Genomic DNA, 18159 nt, shown 5'->3' with positions numbered 1-18159 from the left:
GATCAAAAGTGGCCTCCCCCCCCCCCCCCCGCCCCAGGTAAATTTGCAGTGACCCAGCCAGTGAGCTCTCTGCTGGAGAAAGTCAGAACTGCTTACATGGGAGCCACAGACACTACAGAGAACCAAGCTGCAAGTTACCCAAAAGCTCAAACACCACGTACCGGATTTCCAAGTAAGAACGCCCCCATGAAAAGTTTCACGACAGTGAATATGGTACTTTGGACCAATACAGCATCGAGAGATGGGAAAATTATGGCTTCTAAGTAACCATTCAGCCACCTTGTACCTGCATTATTTTGTCCAATTGTTTCTGATTTTCCACAACCATGACATTGGTTTTGCTGTCATGAGCAATGTAGTGGCAGGCCTCTGGAGAATTCGTTGTATATATTCCTGTGACAATTCCTCTGTATCAAAAATGTATATAAATATGTATATAAGAACATATATTTACATATATACACACACATACATGCACTTCTAAAAGAGAGTAATAATCAAAGATCAGTTGAAAGCTGAAAAGGGTATGACGATGTGTAAGTAAGCAGCACAGCTGTCATGTTTGTGTCAAGTATTCAGATATATATGGATATCCCTGATATATGCACACTGCAAAAACTAATCTCTGAACTCTATTCAGTAGAAGATGCTGTAGGCTAAGATTCAGCTTTTTAAGCCACTTGAGGCTACACAAGAGTTAGCTCAGGAAGTGGTAAAAAAACTCGCTTACACCCTCCTTCTGTTCAAGCTGCATATAGATACCAATTTGAATTTCCCTGGCGCAGAAACAGCTTAAGAGGTAAAATCCAAATTGTATAAACAGGTATGAGGACAAAAGGAATCATGCTAGCTAGTATTTATCTGTCATTTCATCTGCTTGGACATATCTTGCTGTAGACAAATATCATGAATATAAAACAGTGTCTCACCTGTTTCCCATATCTTCTAGTGATAAAATACTGTACAATAGCTTCTGTGTGACTGTCACAGTTAGTAGCAAACAGGATCACTTTATGAGTGTCTGAACTATTCTGGATATCCTGAAAGCTATGAGACTCCAAGATATGACACCAAATACTGATTTGCTGCATTTCCGGACCTAGCAAAACAGAAATCCCCAAATTCCCCACAAAATCAGCCAAACGAAAATCTTACCCAGCAAAAACAGCTCCAACAGCTGAGATGAACCATTCTGGAGAATTAAATCCAAGGATTGCTACACTGTGGAATCGTTCAAGACCAAGCTTAAAAATAGTAAGCATAAGGTTATATAATATAGGCACACTGGAGAGAAACATATAGCACGAAACATACATACAAATATGAACCACGGAAAGTTTTATTTATTTATTATTTCAGTATTGACAAGACATGTCCACACACATCTCTATGTTGGTATCCATAGCAAAGCCAGTATTTATAAGCAATTAACATGATCTAAACTTTCCACTACCTTCTCCTGTTTGGTTGAGCTCTGCTGTCCAGAAAGGCCCAAAATCCAAAACTTTTCTATATGAACAAGAGCGTAATGACTAATAATCTTACCCTATGTATAAAATGTTTTAAAATTTGTTTTTATCTCGCCAAATTCATGACAGTGCTGCTTTCACTTATTTTTCTTTTTTTAATCTTGAGGCCTTATGCTGAGCTTTGTACCCATGCCCCAGTGTGACAGCATAATACAGCAGCTCTTCGCTTGCAGTCACGTTCACTAACAGCCGTGTTACCTCTGACCAAAACCAATTTTCATCATTTTTATTTCAATAAAGAATATGACTGCTGACCTTCAATTAATGGGAAAAGCACCTTATATTGTGTGTGTGTGTGGGGGGGGGGTGTTTGGTTGTTTGTTTCTTCATTTTTGTTTGTTTGTTTAAGGAGACAAAGAGAGAATAAGGAATTGGTGTTGTTTCCTGTACCTACCTTCAAGAAGCTCTTGGCTGCTTTCCTGGAGAGGTAATAATACTCTGAAAAGGTTATCTTCTCCCAGTTTCCATTCTTTTTGCTGGCCAAAGCATTAAGGGATCCATATTTTTCTAGGCTCTCCTTGAACATCTGATGAACTGTTATGGGAGTCTGCGGACATGAGTTATCTATTCTCAGTCTGACTCCGCCATCAGCAAAGGAAGTCCACAGAGACTCTGCAAAGTGAAGCGTTATCATCAAGGTATTGTATCATTGAAAAATACCTTGTGGCTCTGTAGCAAAAGGCAAGAGGATTGAATAAAGACCGCAGGACTAAGCACAACTCTGCTACTTCCGACCTTTTGAGAGAAGGGCTTTCCAATTTTATAACTAGCAAATAGTCCATGTAGAAAGAGGAATCTTTGTTTCTCACACTTTGTTCCATCTCTTGAATAGAAGTGTCACCATACAGAATTATGCTCATCTTCTGTGTGTTACAGGCATACCACTAATTCTAGAAGAATCTGTTTGCCCATGTCAGCCCTGCACGACCCACTATCCCGTGAGCTAATGGAGTAGCTGGTGAATCAGGCTACAGAGATCTGAAAGATTTGAAACCTCTGTCCCTGTTCAGCATCCAAGCTCCTTTTGCTTGTCATAGCTCTTTCTGCCCTCCTTCCCCCCGCAGCTATTCTCCTTCGTTCCTGCCCCTGTTCGCGCCCACTTCCCAGAGGTTTTTTCCCCTCTGTCATCTGCCCGGTGTTCTAGTATGTATATCCACTCCACGCACTCCTGTCTTGCCCTATTTCCACATCATCTTTCACCTTCTGCTTTTGCCTTCTGCACCATGTCTTTCTACCATCCACTTTTTTCCCCACCCTGTATTTTTCCTCCCCTTCCTTGACAGGACACAGACACAGAGCACCAACTAATGTCACTTGGCTCTCACCACTGGTGCCAAGGACCGGGGCAGTCCCTGGCATTCACAAGAAACAACTGTCTTAAAGATTCTACTTGGCTTTTGCAAACCCAGCAAGAAGCAGGCTGAGTATAAATACACTCCTTAGAGAATCTAAGGGCTTAGGAAGTTGGCAAAATTTAAGTGAATTCTCATACGGAAGACAAAAAAACCACTCACGACTGCCCTACCAAACAGTTAGTTCCTATACTTCTGAACAAAATAGTACAAGAACATTTTAAGAACAACATTTTTTTTTCTTAGATTTACTTTCATAAACGAAAAAATATTTTTAGCATAAGCATAAAAAACATATATTCTACAGAGAGCTGGTGGGAAAATTTGGCTTACGTTTGTCATGATTCAGAGTAACAGAAAATATGACTTTTTGAAGTTTCTGATACAAGTTAATATGCACGATTGTCTTTTAGCACACTTATGGAACGCAAAACCTGTACAGAAAGCTCAGTCAGTATTTATACTGTTTCCTGGTACCTCAGTGGCTGAAAAAAAGCAGCTCTACAGTGTTCAAAAGTACAACACGCTTCACATCCCTCTGAAATGCTGCTCCTCTAATTGCCTCGCCAAGAGCTTGGAAACTATCTCTCTGAGCATTTCTGGCAATATATGAACACATCAACCATAGCTGGATCCACAGGAGCTCTTCAGAACACACTTGCAGCCTCCCTCAAGTCAGGCTTGCAACCTGCACAGGTAACCAGAGGCACAGCAAGCTATTGTAACCTCAAATGTACATTAAAACAACCAAACATCACAAAACCGACTTTCTCTTGCATTAAAAAAAAAGTTTAATTACTTAGCTGTTTAGAACAGCTCACTCATTATCAGCTGTTAAAGTTCAACTAGTAAACTGAAAGATACCAAACACAGTCTAGTTTGCTGACAGTATTCTGTGAAACTATTTCTGAAGATTTCACTGGCCCATGCTATATCCTAGCATGCACAGAGCATTGGGGGGATGGAATTAAGAAAATTCACCTTTCTACACCCTCCCAGGTAAGGAGGGTAAAACTCTGGTGCAGAAAGTGAACTAAGCAGTCAAAGCTGTGATATATGTCAATCCAGGATTAATGTTCCTGACTCACATTATGTTCCATTCATGTTCCTGACTCACAGTCTTGCGTTTGTTCTCTTGACAAACAGAAAGTAATAATGACAGCAATAAATACAACCAAAGCTGCCTAATCTCCATGTGCCTTCATCGTCTCATGTGTAAACTGCATATAATGATTTTCAAAACATAGGTGTGGAGCTTTGCTTAGGTCAGTGGAAGAAAGGCATCATGAATCCAGACAGTTTAGAAAACAAGTAGCTATGAAGTATTCTAAGTAAGACAGCCTTTATCAAAGTGTAAACAGTGGCACCCAACAAATATTTTACGAGTAGTGAAGGCAAAGCAGGTGTTTCTGCACTTATCCCCAAACCTGGTGTGAAAATGATGACAGATAAGACCTGTCACAGACAGAAGCTAGCATTAATCTAAATGCTACTTTTCTGCAGTGACACACCAAAGCCCCGATGAAAAACCTCTGTATTACATTCCAACTTCTAAACCAGCAAAGATGGCAGGGATTGCAGGTGTGGTTGGGCACAGGTGGGCAACTGCTCTGTTGATAACAAAATTGTACCATACAGAGCTAAAATACAACATTTTAGCCCATGTATTACCAAAAACGCTCTTGAACAAAGAGTATCTCTCTTCAAGGGAACTGAAAATATTAGCAACATTCCTACAATAACATTACAAAAGTTGCATAATTACTACCGTTTCACTGCAGACATACAGCAGGTAACAAAATAGCTTCCAGAGAAAAAGAGTGAAAATCGGTCAAATCATTGCAGTATCTATACACAGAAACCAAAAATGTACTTTGAAACTGGGTCTCCTTTTGCTTTTCCTTATGCAGTTTTTTTCCTGGTGTCAAAAAGGTATCTTTCTTTGATACCAAAGACTAAGAACAGAATCAGTTCCACAGAGTTGCAGAGAATCACCTTAATAACACAATATATATATCACAAAGGAATATAAACTTGAATGCCCATTCAGTGTCTGCTCTTGCATGTATTTGCAGGTAGAACTTAAATAAAAATATTTCCTAAATTTAGATAAGCCAAATAATTCTAAATATCTAATTATTCTGTCCCATAGTATTTGTAAAAACAGCAGAACATGAACAATAAGTTCTGCTGTCACTTTGCAGAGGGATTTTGAGCAGAGGGTTTGTTTTTCTCAGAAAGAGCCTAGGAAGGAATGCCTGGCTAAATACTGAATGAACCAATTATAAACTTCAGGAAAAGCAAAATAGGTGCTCTGCCTCACTAGCATCTGAAAGTTAAACTGCAGCGTCCAGGCTGGAAATGAACTCGGTACTACCTGAAACCAAAGCAGAAATCAAAATAAAGACCCTTTAAATACACTATGAGCATCGGTACATTATACACCCATAGGTTTACAGAGAGCATAAGAAAACATCAAGTCAAATACTTGTAGTACTTTGTACAAAGTACACAGGTCAAAGTCCTTAATGCCACTGAAAAGTTCCCTACATGCAAGCAAAGAAGAATGTTTGCTCCTTTCTTCTTTCTTCCAGAACTGCTGCTACCTGCACTGTATGTTGTACCCAAAATGCTTTTTCATTCACTAATATGTGACCTTGGCTCATGTCCTTCATATGAATTCACTGAAGGTTGGAGATAGTGAGAAAACTCCTAAAGAGAAATCTCCTAAAGAAAACTATTGTGTCAGATAAAACAAAAACTGGCAGAGATTTTATTCAGATAGTTAGTCTTGACTTTCACTTTTTGAGCCTCTTTAAGTGCTTTTCCCCTCCCCCCCCCCCCCCCCCCCCCCCCCTTTTTTTTTCTTTTTCCTCATGTCATTCTCCTCCAAGGACAAATTCTATGATCAGATTAAATTTTCCATGATTCACTGTCTTTGCCGCTGAAGAAAGATGGCTCAGAGTACTCTCATACATATGGTGTATAACAGGATGACTGTACTGCGGTTTGTCTTAGGAATTGCTCTACGGACATCTGATCTAAGTATTTTGGATTGTAGGTATGCAGTTTTTCCAGTAAAGTGTAAATTTTCAACAAGAAACTTTACAGGAGGAAAAAAATTAGTTTTAAAACTTTGTTTCAAACTTTACCTTTTTAAAAACACTTTGAAAGTTTTCAACTGATTTTTACAAACAATACAATCCTAGAATTGTGAACCATTTACATGTGAATACTGATTTACAAAAGTACATTTGTTATTAAAATATTTTCTAGCAAATTTGAAATAATACATGGGATGAACACAATGTTTGTATTTTTATCAGTCAATTGTTATTCCTTTCCACCATTTATGACTTAAAAGTTGTGACACGGTACCAGTTGCCTCTCCCAGCCCAGATACCAAAAATTATTTTAAACAAAGAAATACCAAGTTCATGTACTTTTTTCATATTAAAAATCAGTCTGTCTGCAACTGCTGGACCTCTGGGATGTATGAAGGAGACTGTGTACTAGTTAAAAAAAAAAAAGGAAACACACTAATCCTACAATTTAAATCTAATAAATGAATGAAACCTCTCTGATCAGTACCTGACCTGCAAGTTTTCTGGTGACTGCCAGAATGGACTTGGGAATGTAAATGAATTCTGACATTTATGGAAGAACAACTCTGAGCACCATATAAAATGCAACAGAAGCAAGGTCACCTTTCAAACAGGTAAACAAATAGACAGTCTGATTGTGGAGTGGCCCTGCTGCATGACCTGAGTAACTCCAGGTGATATTCCATAGATGTGCCCTGAGCAGCAGAGACTACAATAATAATTTAACTTCTGCTTGAAACCAATTCAGATTTAAATCACAAAATACTATGTTGATTATATGCCAGTTCCTGCAAAACATCACTCTGCTTTAATGACGAGAGAAGGTATTCAGCTCTTTGCTGGAGGCATTTCTGACTGACAGTCATCATCCCAGATTCCATGGCTATGATGCCACCACATTCTGCTGACAACACAAATACATCATTCCTCTTCTAACCCATTATTTTTAAATTTTCTTCAAGATGTCTGTGGCCCTGAAAGCCTAACTTCTTTTTAGTGAAAGCTGGAGCTGAGTACACAAAGGTTGGAGTCTGAGAGTTTGGCATCTGTGTCGAACTTCCCCTTGTGCCAGTAAACAGATTAAAGAGAAGTGCAGAACTTTTGAATTTCAACTGAACCTGAATGTCAGCCAGAATACATACATAGCGATTCTTTACCAAAAAAAAAAAAAAAAAAATACAAAAAGCAGCTTCCAGTTGCTTGCCTTGCCACAGTTGGGGGAAGATGAGGGTTTTCTGCTATATTATCAAATTTTCCACAATAAATACATAACTTTGAACTCTCAAACAGAAAAGACTGAATAAATAGCTGAACGCTCTTTAAATTAGCCAAAACACACAGAAATATTTCAGTTCATTCAAACTTGTACCTCTTCCATTGGAGGAAAAGGGACCATTTATGAATTGTAATAAAACATACTGTTCTTCACATCTGTAAACTACTAGCAATGTGTAACAGAGAAATAAGAGATCCTCCAAAGAATGCCTCTACAAACTGGCGTGAAGGGAGTGGTGCATCAGGATGAATACAAAATAAGCTTCATAACAATACTGACGCTTCTAAAACTGATTACGATGCACCAAAATGGAAGCGTGTGGAGGATGTAATCAGGAGGAAACATCACTACAGAAACATTGCCCAGGCATGCAAGAATGGTAAGTCAAAACTCAGATGATGGGTGAGTGAAGAGCCACAAGGAAGGCTTCTGCAGGTACACTAGCAGCCAAAAGGGGAACCAAGAAGATCACGGGCAGCTTCCTGACACAGGTACTCTGGTACTCTGTGCCGCCTTAACCTTGGTCTTTACTGGTGAGTTCAGGCTTCCTGGGTTTCTGTGTGTAGTGGCAGGTGAGAATTTTCACCTACAACAGCAGAGGAGGATCAAAGTAGGAACCCCTTACACAAATTGGATACATACAAAAATGTCGATGGGCCCTGATGGGATGCTTCAGAGTGTACACTGAGAGACCAGGCCAAAGTCATCACAAGACTGCTGTCATCTTCAAAAACCGTGGCAATCTGGTACGGTGCCCAGTGACAGGAAAAAAGCAAATGTCACACCTGTCTTAAAAAAGGGAAAGAAAGATGATTCAAATAACTAAGGCCAATACCTCAGTCCATAGGAAGGTCATAGAACAAACTCTCCTAGAAATCATTTTGAGCTATAAAATGGTGGCTGAGACTAGCCAGAATGGACAGACTTGATTTGGCCTTGGTAAATCCAACCCAACTGCCTTCCATGACGAGATAACTAGCTCTGAGATGGGAAAAGCAGTGGCATGTTGTTTACTTTACCTTTAACAGGGTCTTTAACAAGGTCTTCTCCAGCATCCTTGGAAAGTTTGGACTGGATGGAGTTGGGAGTAACAGATGGGTAAAAACATTGGCAAGATAATTAGTCTTTGACAACAGTGGTCAACATTTTTAAGTCTAGCTAGCAGTCAATTACAAGTGACATTCTTCGGGGGTTAGTCCTGAGAACGATACTGTTTAATGACTGCATTATTGCCTTAAACAACAGAATGCAACCTCATCAGCTTCAAAGATGACACCAAACCTGGGGAATTGGCCACCATGCCAAAAGGCAGGGCTGCCATTCAGACGGACCTTGGCAAACTGGAGGAAAGGGCTGACATAAACCTCAACGCTCAGCAAGGGTGAGCATAAGTCTTGCACTTGGAGCAGGATAACCCCACGAAACAGCACAAACTAGATACCAGCTGGCTCAGCAGAAAAACCCCTGTGGTTCCTGGCAAACAAGCTGAACTTGAGTCAGTAGTATGTCCCAGTGGAGATAAAGGCTAACTATATCCTGGGCTGCATTAGCAAGATCATAGGCAGCAGATCAAGGAAAGTGATTATTTCCCCCTACTCAGTGCTCAGGAGGGTGCACCTGAAGCCATGTGCAGCTTTTGGAAGCCCCAGTGGAGAGAGAGATCCTAACAAACTGAAGCAAGCCCAGAAAAGGGACTCCTGGATGGTCAGGGGCCTGGAACATACCATGTTGAGAAGCCCCTCAAGTAGCAGAGTTTCTTCAAGCAGTGAAGAGAAGATAAAGAATGAATCTAACTGCAGTCCACCACAGACAGAACGGGGGTGCTATAAAGAAGACAGATTTTTCTCAGAGGCACACAGCAGAAGAACGAGAAGCAACGGCCATGAGTCGCAGCAAGGAAAATTCTTGACAGATAAAGAAAAATAATTTCACAATGCAGGTGACAGCCTAAGAAAAGGGACTGAGAGGCTGTGTAATCTCCATCCTTGGAGGTTTTCAAAACTCAGCTGAACAAAGCCATGAGACCTCCTATGAGCAGAAAGCTGAACTAGTTGTCCTCCAGTGGCCTTTTCCTACAATTCCACCAGTAAAAAAACAGCATGAATGAGCTCTCTTAACTTTACACTGGTTTTAACCCAATATAATGATTGCTGCCAACAGTAAGGATACTCTGGATTTACATATGCGTTAGGAAAACCAAAATCTGGCCTGGTTCCCCAGTAATGAGCTTCTATACATTGGTGGAAAAGAATGGGGAAAAGGTTCCAGAACAATCTGCGGTCCTCATTAGACATATTTACTCCTGAGGCTGCAGAAAATACCAATTATAAAATGAGAAAGACCGTTCTGCACATCTAGAAAACATCAGAATGTCCTTCCTTTCTCTTGATATACAAAGCAGACCCACCACAATGAGACACTGAGCTTCTGTTCTTCCAAAAGATTTTTTGGGATAAGTTTTTGACATTCAGTCTGCACTTTACCACTCTGCATCTGCATAGCTGTGTGATGTTTCCAAGTCAAACACCGCTTCTCATTTAAATGGATAACAAGTAGTGCCACAGATTCCCAAAGTCAAATAAAAGACGAAGGCTAACTTAAATTGCAAGCTCCTGATTCATCAACTTAGAAACATATCTAAACAAAATAAAGGAACTGCTTAATTAAAATGGATGGGGTGTGACTTTTATGTGCACGAAAATTATGACGGAACAGCTGGAATGGCTTCTACCCTCAGTTGTTCACCTCACCTTTCTTCCAGAGGCTGTGGTCACCTCTGCAGGAGTGGCTGAATGGCATGTACATTCTTTCACTGTGGTTTACAGCCCAGCATATTACTCTAAACTGCAGCCAGCAGCAACCTCTGGGAGAGAAGCAGGGTAGACAGCTGACAGCAGTAACCAGCATCCCAGGTAAATTCTTAGAAAAATAGGTCAGAGCCTTCACAAGCTCACAAGCAAGTACTCTGCAGAATCAGAGCCTCAGTAATTATCCACATATACAATGTGTCTCTCAAGCAGTTCCATAAAATACCCTGAAAACTTGAAAACAGAAGTTAGTTATCACCTTTATCCATACAAATTTATCTCCTGCTTACTGAAAAACAAAATGAAAACGGCTAACAGTTCAATTCTTGTAAAGAAACGTATTGTGTATCAAAGAATTGCCTTTTTAAAAAGCAATATATATACATAAAGGTACATTTATACATATGTATAAAGTCTGCATGTGAGATTCCTACATAGATCTTATTTCTTCAAAATGCACTTGCAGTCATTGCTCCAATTGTCTCATAGAACAAATATTCCCTGTTTAAATGAGCAAATTTAGATACCAGTAGCAGCCTCACCAAGGCAACAGGGAGCTCCCTCAGGGCTGCAAACCTCCTAAAGAACCTCGGAAAGTTCTGCTACTAAACCTCCTTTAAAACCACATGGTAGCACAACTAGATTAATTTACCACTGCAATTGGTTTAAAATTACAGTAGTATGCATACACTACAATGCGACACAGAACTGACCGAAGTATAGATATTCCTTTACAGCCTCCAGTTATCACACAGTATGCCACATCCCAAATAGCTGACAGCTGGTAAGTAGGCTGCAATGCCAAAGGTAACATAAGAATTGGTATGATTTTCCATGGGATCAGGCTATTTTTCACTTTTATCTAGTAATCATCTCAAATACATACAAAAACTGGGAGAAACTACTGAATTCGTGCAAGCTTACAGAAGGCTCCTGAAAATTTGTCCGTTGCCCTGATTCACTTCAGTTTCATTTTATTTTTGGCTGCCTCTCCTTATCCCAGCCCTGAAAATTTGTCAGTCATAACTTGCTAGAATAGGCACAAAAGCTACATTTAAAAAAAAAATTCTCGAGAGAGGTCAAATTTCCAAGGATTATCTTTCACATGCTTACCTGTTAGCTCTATGCCTTCATCATAGGTCTCCTCCAAATGAGGCAGTGAATCTCTGCAGACAGACTGTGCATCTGTAAAGGTTCTAAAAAAAACAAAACAAACACCCAAAACAAAAACCAAACACAAAACAAAACCAACCTATTAAAAAGTTACCCAGGAATGCTAGTAGGATCCACTATAGTAGGATCCACTACAACCAACATACAGCATAGCCAAGGGAAGACAAAAAACACAGCTTGCAAGCATTTTGAAATACAAACAGGAAAAAATAGCAAGCTCAGAGGAAGATCTTGCTTCTTTACTGCAAAATCCAGTACAATCAGGTTAAACAGGGAAATGCCTTCACTCGAAGGATGACATGCTTATTTCATACAGTGAAATTTCATACAGACTTTTGGTTTCACCATCATGGAATATACCAGCTGGAGACACTAAATTTGAATCTTGACAGAGAAGCCATGAACCATGCATGTGTAAAGAATAAATTACCAATCTTAACCTTGATCATACTGCCACTGTACTAATATCACAATAACTTGTAATTTGTCACTGTTGATACCTGTTGAAGCTCTGAGGTTAGAGTTTGTTGTTGTTGTTTGTTTGCTTTTTTAAGGCTAGGAAATGAAGGAGATTTAATTCCTAATAATAATTATGATAAAGTTTTTGAGAAACTTCACCAAAGCAACAAATTATCACTATCACATGGATGAAATTAACCTCTCTTGGCTTAAATTAACCAGATGAAGTTTAAAGCACAGATCATACAAACTCAAAAACAGAAAGCCTGCAAGGTAACTGACTGCAAAGAATATATGAGCAAAAAATCTGAACAATCACTAAGCATTTAGAAATGACTGACTGCATAAAGCAATGCACTGCAGATTATTCATGAATTAGCAGCATGCAGATTTTTTTAATTTAGATGACTTCATTTCACAGAGCAAGGGGTGGGAATCAGCAGCCTTCAGAGGCCAAGAACAAGTCTGGATTACCTTAATTCCCTCTCAGCAGGTACAACAGAACAGTCCTGAGAGAAGCTCAGGAAGTCCTTCCCCTCCACAGTGTAATAAATTAGCTCAAGATTTAGAAAAACGAAGTCCAAACAATGCCCTTTCCAGCTTTCAAATAATAATAAACAACTTCAAAGGCATTTTTTTACACAGCAGTGTCAGGTAGCAAACAGTAGGACCAAACACTATTTGGTCAGACTTTATTTCCTATCTCATATTATCAACTACACTTTGTAGAATACCTGTATGTGGGACACTCCTAGAATTCATTATTGTTATTCACAACGAAACCACACTTTAAGAAAGCCTTAACCAAGCTGTATCCCTTTTACAAAAACTTAGCAGCTTGTGTAATTCTTCACCTATTAGAAGTGACAATAGCAGCTTATTTCCTCCCTCGCTACTCTATGCTGCAGATCTCCCTGTCTCAGAGCAGAGGTACAGGTCGCAAAAGCAGCTGAAGCAAAATGAGGAGTCATCACTCATCTTGCCTGGGAGGATATTTCCTCTCTTCTTAATGGCATAATGGGACAAAACATGAAAGGGCTTGTCTGATAAGCAGAGTGTTAGGCTCTGAAAATAGTCACTGGCTTGGTCAAGGCAGATGTTGATGAGAAACTGAGTAATTTAAATATAGAGGGGGATTATACTGCATTTTGAAAGGTAAGTCTGTGTTTGATATATGGGAAAATGGTGAATTCATAAAGTGGGATTGGAAAGGCACAATGATGGACCAGGAAGACATGTTTGGGAATAAATCAAAAGATCTGAAATAATTTAAAAACATGTATTTGTCTGCCATCTCAAAACACTTAAGAGTTTCTTGAAAATTTTTATATTTTAAATCAAAACTACACTTGATGTTTAGAAATCCAATGCAATTTTTTCCTTTAAATATCTTTTGAATAATAAAGCTTCTTAAACTTTTATTTAAAAAAACAGCCAAAACAAAGTCCTAGTCAAAACATAACTGAAGGTTGCTCTTGACAAAAATGAACAGGAAAAAAGCCCTCAGAAGAAGAAAGATCTGATCAGTAATATCTCAGAAGAGCCTCCTGCGAGGCTACTCAGAACTTTTAATAAGTAATCATTAATTACTTTCTCAGATAAAAATCTCTTTAGCTTGCTTTCTTCTAATCCAAATGTTATAGGATAGAGGTTCAGTTTATATTATGTTCCCTTTACAGAAAAATATTCATCAAACAAGTCTGAACTTCTGGACTTGCTCTGGTAATGCTTCAACACGCAAATGTTGTATGAGGAGCTCTAAGCTTCTAAGATCTTCGGGAGCGTTAAAGTTAGTAACGCTGTGTGCAAAGTAGTTGTTACCTGCCTCTGGGGACTAAGCAGTCAATTTGAGAGTGTGTGTGGTTTTTTTTATTCTGGAAGTACAACTAAGAAATTTGCCCTTCCATTAACAATTTCTTGTGTATATTCAGAACCATCCCTGCTGAGTGAAAGACTATGTTTTTAATGCTGTTACTTTTAGCTCTTGTTAGGAATCACACTTTTAAAAATTAAGTAAAAAGCCAAAAAGGTTATGTTATCTGCAACTGAAGTTCAAGTAAGGCTGAATCGAGCAGAATTCTGTGGGACTGCTTGACCAAGAGTTTACTGAGCATACTGCAGCAAGGAGAAAATGCACTGCAGAACTGCAGGTGGTGAGATGCCCCAGCAAAACCAAAATGCTTTGGAAATCTGGACTTCAGCTACATTCGTCATTATGGCTGAGGTTCTGCATCAATTATTTAATGTTATTAGTGCAGGGACAGCATGTTCCAAAATCCAGCTACCAGTTTAAAAGGGTATTTTCTGCATCTGATTTTTGCTTTTAAAAAAAGTTTGATCCCAAGGGAAATATGCAAAGATCTCTACAAAGCACACACGCAGGATTTAACAGTAGAGGTCACTTTAGCAAATCAATCAGAACAAACTGAGTTCATGTTACACAACATCGGCCAGCTAGAACTAAACAAAGCATACTTCTGTACAACTGCGTTAGCAGGAGTGGTTTTTGAATGACAGTATTTCCTGATGTAATTTGGGATTTAATTTCAAGGTACCATTCTATCAAACATGACCTCATCTGCTGCCTGAATTCAATGCACACACACACACCCTTCCTTCACCCGAGACAGAGGCAAGGTATGCTCTGACTGAGTGGCTTATCCAGAGGTTTGGGGCAAATCCTAACGTAGTACAACTCACTTGCAGCTACCACCACTACTCTGTGCCAGTCAGATCTTGTATCACGCTAAAGCTGTTCTCACACATCAGGCCAACCGAAAAAGCAGGAATTTGAATATTTTTCTATCTTGGATTAATAAAGGGAAAGTTTTCTCTCCTTCTTTGTTTCCAAGATTGTAACAGCTCTAGTGAGTTTTATCCTTGCAAACCAGTGGAAGTAATGCATGTGAGACTGATACTATAATGGTAAAACGAAGACTGACGTACCTGACAATCCTTATCGCTGTGATGATTCACCAGAAGCAAAGCATCCAATCTGAATTTGGTGGGATAGCAATTACTTTTTTTTAACTAAGTGTATTTGATGGAAACCAATGAACACAGTACCATTTCTCATCACAACTACAGAAACTAAATGTAACAATTAAATCTCTCCACTTTTATCATTATGAAATGGCAATGCTCTTTTCCTGAAGTAACACATTCGAAAAACTGTTTTTTCTGTTACCATAATGATCCCAAGTGTCGGATTAACAGCTTACTGTGATACTAATTTCCATAATTTTTTAGTTTCAAGGGACTTTGGAATTGGCCTTTTCCTTCCACAAGCTCTACATCTCCTTCTCTGGTAATTGGAATTTCTGCTTACTTCTTATATTCTAGGTCAAATGCAGTCAGATATTTGCTGTTCTCTAAATTTGCTTCTCATAGTTCTAAAATCTTGTGAAAATACTAAGAATAAAACTGAAAAGAATCTATAAAGTCAGTATTTAATACGATAATGAACAGATGATTTCTATGGAGATCAAAAATGTTTTACAGAAATTCTCACTTTAATAAGCCTCACAGAATACATTGATTGTCCTGGATAGTCAGGTTATCATCTCTCCTCTGAAATTTAAAAACTATGAACTTTATGTTTGAGAGTTCAATGTATTTTGGGCTTAGTTCTGCAGAGTGATTTCTAAAATTTGTAATTTGTGAATTACACCAAGAGAATATGAACACTGTTAGACAGCAGTCTTATCATGATATTTAAAGGGAAGCTATTTGTTACACTTGTCATGTATAGCGGCAAATGAACAGACACCTTTTTGTATTCCTATTCTTATCACTATCATTCAACTCCTGTAGCTTTGTAAATGTTAATTTTTTACCAGTTGGCCCTCTACAGGGGTTGTTAGAATTTTAAAAAATAAACCTGCTTTCTATAAACTTGCCCCCCCCCTCAAAAGCAGTTTATCAACTGATAACTCCATATGTATACTGTTAATATATTGTTCAGTACAAGGTATTTCTTTAGACTTCAGGATATTTAGTCATAACCCTTTGAATACCTATAGCAAGTCAAAGCACTTAAAGTCTGGAAAACACATTCACAACAAAGATTTAAACAAAGGGGGGTTTTTCCCCCCCAAATTAAAACAGTCAGCAGTTCAGGTTATGAATTCATCCAGAGTACCCTACCTTAGTTTCCAGACCTATGCTGCCTGGGTTAAAGATGAAGCTACAATCTCCTCCCCCCCTTTCCTGGTATTTCTAACACAGAGGCTTCTCCCATTACATAGCGTCTCGACTCTCACCTCATTCCTGGATAATATTGTACTCACCATGTGGTGAAAATAGTTTTATTAAATAATTTTTTCCTGTTCTAACGTATGGGAAATATTTAACTGTTCAAGATACCGCATTCATGTATTACCAGAGAAGTTGAGATCAATGTGATGCCTAATTTTAGAATAATAAGCAATATGTGCAAGGTGCAAAGCCAAGGCTATGGTCAACCGTGTTACTGCAGTTCCTCTCTGCTTAACTTCCAAAGCTTTGTTATAAGCTATGGCAGGATTTTTGCTCTTTCCTTCAAAGTAAATTATCCTGCAGATTGTCTACAACAAAGAAGATAGCCAGTAATAAGGGAATGCTCAGTTACAGTGTCTGCTGAGCGCATACAATTTCTCTGTCACTTACATGCTTTTTCCAAAAAGCAACCCCTTCAGCTTCTCCTGGGAATACCGCTTTCAGACTCAACGGCTCTCAAGAAGGCTCACTTGTGTTTTGCCCACACTGTGATGATCCAAAGCATTGCAACTCCTTCATCTGCTTCACTCTTCCTCTGAGCATATCATGTACAAGCTCACCCACCAGGCTACTTTCAAGTGGCAGTAAGCATGTTACCAGATATTTCTTACAACAGAGCCTCCACTTTACAATTAAACTCCTTCCTCTTCTTGCCTTGCCCGAAGAAATATTTTGTAACATGCAAATGTTTATCTTAGGGAGCAAGGTGCGCAAATCCCCATTTGCACAAGTCTTTTTTTCTCAAACGCTTTTGTTGAATTAGCTTTCCTAACCATTAAATATGAATCTTATTTAATACAAAAAAACCCCAGGCTGAACAGGAAAATATGAATTTTTTCCAAGGCAGAATTTCATAAATTTTGTTTTCATCTTTCCCTGCTTGCTTCTCCTGAGGATGAGGTGGTGAATTTTATCTCTAAACTCTTATAGACTGGTTGTTTGACTATTTAAGGAATCTGTAATACAGTAGACAAAAAAACCACCCCTTCTTTCAATCAGTGTTCACCTCTTGCTGCTTCATTCCTTCCGACAAGTGTCCTAACTATCTATCTCTGTTCTAACAACAGGAAATTATGTTTTTTTTCCCTAAGCTTTCCTGCACATTCTCCAGGACAATCCAGCTACATACATTCCACCAGCCTTAATCTACATTAGAGCTGCTTTTGGTAGTGTCTTGGGTCTACGTCTGCACATTCCAAAGTACTTTTTCATTGGGTGTTAGGCATTTTCAACAGCTCACTGGGGCTTTTGAATTCAAGATGGAATTATTAAGTAATCATCTGACAATTCTTTTGGCAGCAAAAAGCAATGACTTAAATTACCTATGGGTAAGTCTGAAAACTTTAATGATCCTGGCACTTTGCCTAAACACTTCAGAAACTATCCTCCTCTGGATGCCATTCATGAGTAATCCTTTGCCGACACCCTATGCATCTTGCAAGTGCTGAATCCACTGTTTTAAAACAGAGCTCTGGGGAGAGGTTGGAGGAGGGAGCACAAGACAATGAATTTAGAATCACAAGTCTGTCCTGGAGTTCTAGACAAACACAATAAAGTCACTCTGATTTAAACCAACATAGCAAGGTAGTACCAAAGCTTTGATAACTCAGCAGCTAAATAGAAATCTGTGTCCAGCGCACAAATAGCCAAGCAGCAAATACCACATCTCCAGACTCTGAGGAGCTGTGAATTGTTACCCAAGACATTTTAAAGATGTTTCTCATTTCCTATGGCATAAAGAAAAAACCCACCGCAATGACACATGACACTAGTTCTTTAAACTCTAACTTTGTATTACATGTAAGATTCTTCCTATATTAAGGAGCAAAGTAAAGAGACATAAGAGGTCCTTGTGGTCCTTTACAGGGACATTACTGTCTATTATGACTGGTTGTTTTATTTACTAATTACTTTTCCATTTAAATTAGGGCAATATTACAATACATTCCTTATTCGATCTATTTAAAATTTCCCTTTGTCCTCAAAGAACAGGTTAGATTTAGGTTTTAATTAGTTTTCATGCCCTTATGAGACTTAAGGAGGGGGCCACATATCCGCCCAGATATGCTCCTACTCTTGCAAAAAAGGTGAGCTGATTTGACAGTCAGTTTGCTTTTCATAGTCAACAAGAAACCAGTCTTTCTCAAATTACTCCTATAACTTCTTCACACCTAAAGATATACTTAAAAACAACACAAATGC

General features: G+C 38.8%; 1 protein-coding gene across 1 annotated transcript in view; it reads right to left on the bottom strand.

The window, feature by feature from the left end:
- The window catches only part of ACSBG1 (acyl-CoA synthetase bubblegum family member 1), a 17247-nt gene extending 15133 nt beyond the window's left edge, over window positions 1-2114 (bottom strand). The window contains exons 1-2 of the mRNA XM_010295478.1: window positions 1924-2114; window positions 287-407 (exon numbers count right to left, since the gene is read on the bottom strand). Coding sequence (XP_010293780.1) covers window positions 287-328 — 42 coding nt within the window. The 5' untranslated portion in view covers window positions 329-407; window positions 1924-2114. The remainder of the gene's footprint in view (window positions 1-286; window positions 408-1923) is intronic.
- Between the last annotated feature and the right edge of the window lie 16045 nt (window positions 2115-18159).

Source organism: Phaethon lepturus, unplaced genomic scaffold, assembly GCF_000687285.1.
Source record: "Phaethon lepturus isolate BGI_N335 unplaced genomic scaffold, ASM68728v1 scaffold46709, whole genome shotgun sequence".
Taxonomy (NCBI): Eukaryota; Metazoa; Chordata; class Aves; order Phaethontiformes; family Phaethontidae; genus Phaethon; species Phaethon lepturus.
The sequence above is the reverse complement of the archived record's forward strand: the minus strand, read 5'-3'. Positions and strand labels throughout refer to the sequence as shown.